Source organism: Belonocnema kinseyi, chromosome 4 (assembly GCF_010883055.1).
Source record: "Belonocnema kinseyi isolate 2016_QV_RU_SX_M_011 chromosome 4, B_treatae_v1, whole genome shotgun sequence".
Taxonomy (NCBI): Eukaryota; Metazoa; Arthropoda; class Insecta; order Hymenoptera; family Cynipidae; genus Belonocnema; species Belonocnema kinseyi.
Window position 1 is genome coordinate 95,577,212 of NC_046660.1, and position 6,535 is coordinate 95,583,746.

The 6,535-nt window shown below is 29.5% G+C and overlaps 1 protein-coding gene across 8 annotated transcripts in view; it reads right to left on the bottom strand.

Annotated features, from left to right (window-relative positions):
- Nucleotides 1-6,535, bottom strand: part of LOC117170707 (filamin-A) — a 128,792-nt gene that overhangs the window by 25,707 nt on the left and 96,550 nt on the right. For 7 of the 8 annotated variants that reach the window (XM_033357703.1, XM_033357699.1, XM_033357702.1 and 4 more), the window contains one exon: nt 1,341-1,481. In XM_033357703.1, coding sequence (XP_033213594.1) covers nt 1,341-1,481 — 141 coding nt within the window. Of the gene's footprint in view, nt 1-1,340; nt 1,482-2,698; nt 3,111-6,535 lie in introns of those variants that run through there. The other variant, XM_033357706.1, reaches the window with a different exon arrangement.

The following is a 6,535-nucleotide window of genomic DNA, read 5'->3' on the forward strand; positions in this document are numbered from 1 at the left end:
CATGGGTGAGGAGAAAAATAATATTTATCATGCTTTATGTCTCATAAACTTTAAAAGTACGTACATATTTACCGCAAAAATCAGGTAAATCTAGTAAGAACTTATTTGAGTCTATTAAATATGTGCAAAAAATGTAATCATTGATATTCCAAAATGTCGAATAACACCCGTACTGCAATATAAGTGTTTATCAAATTGCGAAAATGGTAGATAAAGACCAAAAATAAATCATATATAAACCAGTGTAAGAATTTAAAAATAAAATATTTTATTTTTTAATATACATTAGAATTTTTACCTCTATTTTCTTAAAAAAAGCATGTTCAGAAAAGAGTCTACGAACTTTAAAATTATGAAAAAAGAATTGATCGTTTTATTATGTATATTTTTTTAGTAACTTTAACAATTTTAAAATTATTTTTCACATATTAGTGCACACAAAAATGAAACTTCCTATTTTTGAGGGATTTATTATTTCTCAATTAATTCGTAAAAAAATATTCTTTTATAATTTGAATATAACAAGCTCAGAAAGTGGCACTAGTCGCAGTTGCAATTCAAATAAATCTTAATATTTTGAAACCAAAATCAAATCCTTCGCTAATTAATCAAATAAATTCAAATTAGATTATACATCAAATATGAAAGTTATGCACACTTTCGAGTAAAATCATTTAGGAACATAATAAACTTTCTATTGCAATAAATGATTGTAACTGCAAATCGTATAAAACAAGCAATTACAATACCAGTTTGTAACAGGTTTCAGTAGGGAACTGAACAAATATAGGGGTTTTAAAATTAATTATTAACAACATTTTTTATACTTGAAGTGCAAGTCCACTAAAAATAGAAATATAATGTATCATTTAAAAAAGAAACTAGTCTGGCAAGGTTTCGCACCCAGTTCATGATGTGAATAAGCACATATCATAGTTTAAGCGACCCGTACTCGTGCGATTAGTCAACGCAATCAGATTGCAGGCAATTAATGGTGACAATCTTAGTGAAACCTTAGCACAAGTGTTTGTAATTTATCGCGTCAGTTTCGGTTGCTTAAGCTTCAAATTAATATCCTTACTGAATATGCTTTAAATTTTCACGTCTGCAAATCGAATTTATAATCCGAATGCGAAATTACAGATTAAATGCAATTTTTTTTACTTAAACGAACATCATTCACTTAACTTTCGACCCGAGGTGTAACTATAAAATAATTGATCTTTAAATTACGATTTATCAATAATAAAACGATTGATTTTTTAATTGCTGTTTATATATATATATTATATATTATATATTTAATATTGATTTCTTAATTTAAATTTATATTAGCTTACCTTGAACTTGTTCACCGTTGAACTTTACAGTGATTTCATGAAGACCTTCTTCTCTTGGTTCGTACTTCAGAGAGACAGTGCCATCGTGATTATCCTCGATAGTAGGCTTATCAACGTTTCCACTGGGCATTTTTACTTCAGCTGCAAAGAAAGAAAGAAAATTAATCACAAGTGTTCATTCCTTTCCAATTTAGACTTTAAATAAGAGAAAAAATGCTCTGGTGTGACTGAAAATTAAAAAAATTCAAGCGCTCCCAAATAATTTCAGTAAGATCAGACTTAAATTTGCCATGCTGGGAGAAGAAGCATGTTCAACGCGTAAACAAATGTTGAAGGAGAGACAAAAAATAGTAAATCCACTTTCAAGGTCATCAAGTAAGTCAACAAGAGAGCCTTGAGTAAATTTAGGAACAACATTTTTACAGAAATGATATCCCAAGAATATAAGGAAGACACCTAATAATTTCCATTTTTAGATTTTTGTTTACGAAGTCCCTAGATTCACCGAAGTTATTTTTGTCAAACTCAAAGAATTTTGATGAACCGAGCCCACCTATCCCATTTTTCTATGCACGTTAGATATTATATGCACCGAATTTACGTGAACGAAGACAGGCCGTTTTTTAAAACAAATGTCTAGACGATTTTTTGTTTTCATTTTGCAGAAAAAGCACAAAACAAAAAGTAAATGAACGGAAAATTGGGTTTATAAAAGAAAAGAACATTAAAAAACATATCTGCTAACGATACTAATTCCTGATATCCAAAGCAGAGAATAGAATGACTTCTCAGTATATAAGAAATATTTTGAATTTAAGATTTGCAAGACCGAAAATAAATTAAGAAACAGATCAATGAACTACGATAAAAGATCTAAACCATTATATGTTTTTGAGTATGAAAATATACAAATTTTATTGTTTAGAGTAATAATAAGTTCATTCTAATCTTTAATACTAGAGGCAACATTAGACCAAATTATTTACTTAAATAATATCATAAAACTGATTATTATCTCACAAATAATTAAATTAGCTTTTACTTATCAATCGGTTAGATTTTAATTTTGTGTTAATTTATGACAATTCTCCTTATCGACATAGAAATCGAAAAGTTCAAAATAATAAACAGACTATACAAAACATTTAAGAAAATAATGAAGACCAAGTCGTATTACATAATTTGAACTATATTATTTATCTTAAAATATTGAATGAAAGTATAATTAGTTAAATAAGCCTATGCTACTCCCTTTTTTTATTAAGGGGTACGGAAAGTTTAAAAGGGGGGAAAAATAAATAATATTAAATCAACTGTTGGACAAATACTTTCGAATGAATTATTGAATAAAAGAAAACCTTGTCTCGTTTGAACGTAAAAGCTGCTCTGGAAGACGAGGGGTGTAAAGTCAAGACCGAGTTCTGGCGCTTCTTTCGGTTCGCCAGGCTGAGTGTAACAAATTGGCCCACGTTCGCGGTGATCAAATTCGCTGTGAGTTAGAGTCTTCAACCAGGCCCTATAGTAGGTGGATATTTCCTGCCACGTGGTTTGCACTTCACGCGGTCTAAACATCTCTAAAATGTTCACAAACTATACGAAACTTTCCAGGTTTTCTATTTGTTATTTGTTTTCGTTTATAACACTATATGAAAAAACCCCTTCACCTTACACATTCTTCTAATCAGATAGTACTGACAATTTATTGATCAGAGTCCTTTTAAAGTGGTTCCAAATATCCAAATTTGTCTCTCTAGTTGTTTTAGTTTAGACGAATATACAACTTATAAAAACGGCCTTAAACATCATTATATATAAAATATCATCATCAATTATGAATATAAATCAGAAGTTAGATTAAAATATAATCATTAGAATCTAGTTCCCAAAAGTCAACCTTCAATTTATATTTTTGGAATAACTGTAAAGAACCATTGAGCTAGCCTTCTCCTATTTAAATATTTAATATCTTCTCATCTTTCAAAGTTGATTGGCGCAACTTCTTCAAAGTTAATGCGGAGATAGAGTTCCTCCATTAGCTTCTAAAATTAAACTTTCATAAATTAAATAAATATTTTTCTAGTAAAATGGAAGACATAACTTTATATACTATTCTATTTCAGAACACCCCTTAAATTTGTTGACCCCTATTCTTATATGTTATGATGCGTAAATTAAATAGCGTTTTTGCTACATTTCTGTTAATTGTTTTTAAAAAACACCACTTTTCGGAAAAATAATATACCTACAAACATGGACTACTGTTAAATTACTCAATAAACGAATTTCTTATTTGTCTTCCAATTTTTTATTCCTTCGTTGAGAAACTAAAAATGCGACTCTACGTTAATTAAAATTGATAAAGCCTTTTTGACATATCGAAGATAGAGGTACTCTATAATAACTTCCAAATTAAACTTTTCTAAGGAAAAACGTATAATTATTTTTCATTTATCTTGTGTCAATATGACCTGATTCTTCTACTTTAACATAAAATGAAATTGAAGAAATCCTTTCATAGTGCCATTTATGCTCTTATATGTCAAGAAAAAACTCCACAGATTTATTCGGAATTCGCATTCAGGAATTTCCACAAATAAAAACCACGACTAGAGACTGATAAAAAGTTATTACTTCTTTCTTTATTTATACTTTCTCGGTTTTGCGGGAGAGAGGATATACATTAGTTTCATTACGATTTTCACGAATGACGATTTAACTAATCCAGATTCAGGATAACGGAACCACTTAGAAAGAAAATCTATCTAGGATCACAGGTCACGCACCAATTTTTAAAAATTAAAACAAAACCGAATTAGTCTTTTCTTTTTTTCACGGATGTCCAATCGCGTCACTGTTATCCAGTGAATTCATACTATTCGTAAGCGCATCTCTGGGCGGACTGACGATGATGAGACGAACCAGAGACAAGGATAGTATCAAGAGATGACGGCTGTTTGAAATCTTTTCCAGCTGAGGCACCAGGACGCGATATATTAGGGGTCGCTTGTTTTTATTAAACCACTCTGGTCAGATCGTCAAATGCGCGCAAGCGCCATGTCGAAATTTTTCAATGTAGAGAGAGGTGGAGAGATTTGAGAGATTCAAAATTTTGAGGTAGGGCGATTTATAAAACAGGTGCAGAAATTATGCCAGATAGTATAAAATTGGCAGACGGGGTGCAAAGCAAGACAAGATTTAGAAAAAGTCAATTAAATTCGAAAAAAGTTGCACTAATATTTGACCAAATTCATTTCAAATCAGGATGGTTCTATTATTTCTTCATTTTAAGTCGCAGAATCTTTCGTCGGTAAAATAAAAAATAATTATAGCGCATCTATGAATATTTGTAAAAAGTTTCAACTTAACAAAATAACGGACAGGATCTATCTCAAAATCAGGCAAGTAGGTACATACACTTCAAGACTTCTGGTGGCAAAATATGTTGTTTTTTAAGAGGAAATTGACAATTAGGCGATATTTATTTTTCCAATTTGAAAAAAAAAATTGTCTGTCAAGTTTTAGGTATTTTGGTGAAAATAAAACAAAAATAATACTTTCTCAATCATAAATGATGAGAATGTAATAAACGATATTCTGTCCCGAGAAAACTAATGGCTTCCATTTTCCTGAAAAGAATGTTTGATTAGAAAATCTGATAGTACATGACGTATTTTTTTTCTTTCCAATTTTTTGGGGTTTTTTACTCAAGATGATTTCATTTGAAAGGGCAGTTTTTTCTGTTTTAAAACCCAACCTATTTATATTAAAATATTGTATTTAAATTCAATGAACAACAACATATTTACAGCGAATAAAACACACATTTAGTAAACGACACCTATATTTATTTTAAATATTAAAGAATTTTCAATGTTATTCGCTAAATTTGCATAAAATTTAGTTACTTTGGACAATCAAGAATATAATTTTATACAATTGTGTATGTTTTTACAAGAAAGAAGTTTTTGTTGAAAAGGTCAGTAGTTGTACTCTTCACGATTAAAGTCTACCAAAAATTCAGTGTCGATAGAAAACGGTTTCACAGGAACTGAGTAAACCAAAAGCAATCTTAACAATATGGATATTAATAATAATAGTGCATACATAATTCCCTGAAAACTTCCTCCTAAAGCGTGTCGTTCATTTATCTTGAAAGTACGATAAGAATATTAAAAATAAGTGACATCTACTTTAGTTTAAAAATAATATTTATTCAATTATATTGCTAAACATAGAGAGCTAACGTCCGAAAATATAAATTACAAGATAAGAAATACCCTTTCTTCCAAGTTTCACATGACTTCCAAATTAACGTCACGAATTTTTATTGTTAACATATCCTTCTGTAAGTAGCAACGAAAAGTATTATTCAATTAATATAAATTCTCTAATTTTGTACAGAATGAAAACTGAAATACGACTTACATGGATAAAACAATGTTTACCTAATCAAATGTATCTATTTTTAATCCACACAACTTGAATAAAAGCATTTTCATTTATAGGGTAGATATTATTTTCGAAACCGAATCCTCAGAGTTGGACGAGTTAGATTCAAGATAAAAATTAGTCTATCAAACAAAATTACCATTTAGTTCCTAGCCAAAAAAATAAAAGAAAGTTTCTTATTTGATTGATGAACAAATTCCGCGATGTTATAGAACTGTCAAACATGAAACAGGGCAGGAGGTTTTGGAAAGATTTAATGTTTTGACAGTTGTGTAGACCCGCTAATTTTCTTCAACTAATCAAACAAGGGAATTTCTTTAAAAAATTTTCCTACAAATGAATCAGAAACTTTTGACACGCGGATTCTTATCTGGATTCCAACTCTAAAAGTTAGGTTTTAGATGGGTATTATATGGGCCAGCCCATTTTTGTGGCCAAACGAATATTTTTCAGAAAAATCGTCTTTGTATTGCAAAAGATTTAAGATTCAGTAAAAACTTATTCTTTGTGAAATTTTGTTTAAAGATACACCATTTTTGTCGACGAAATAAAAAATTTGTTGTGCGGATACATTTTATACATTTTCTGGGTAAATTGTAGTTTTTTGCACATTCCGGACATTTCACAATGAATAACAAAGCGAAACAAATAAAATTGGAAAATTTTAAATTCAATCTAAAGTCCAGATTATTTTTAAAAATCATTCAGTGAGAATTAGAATTCCAAATTGGTTAAAAAGATAAAGG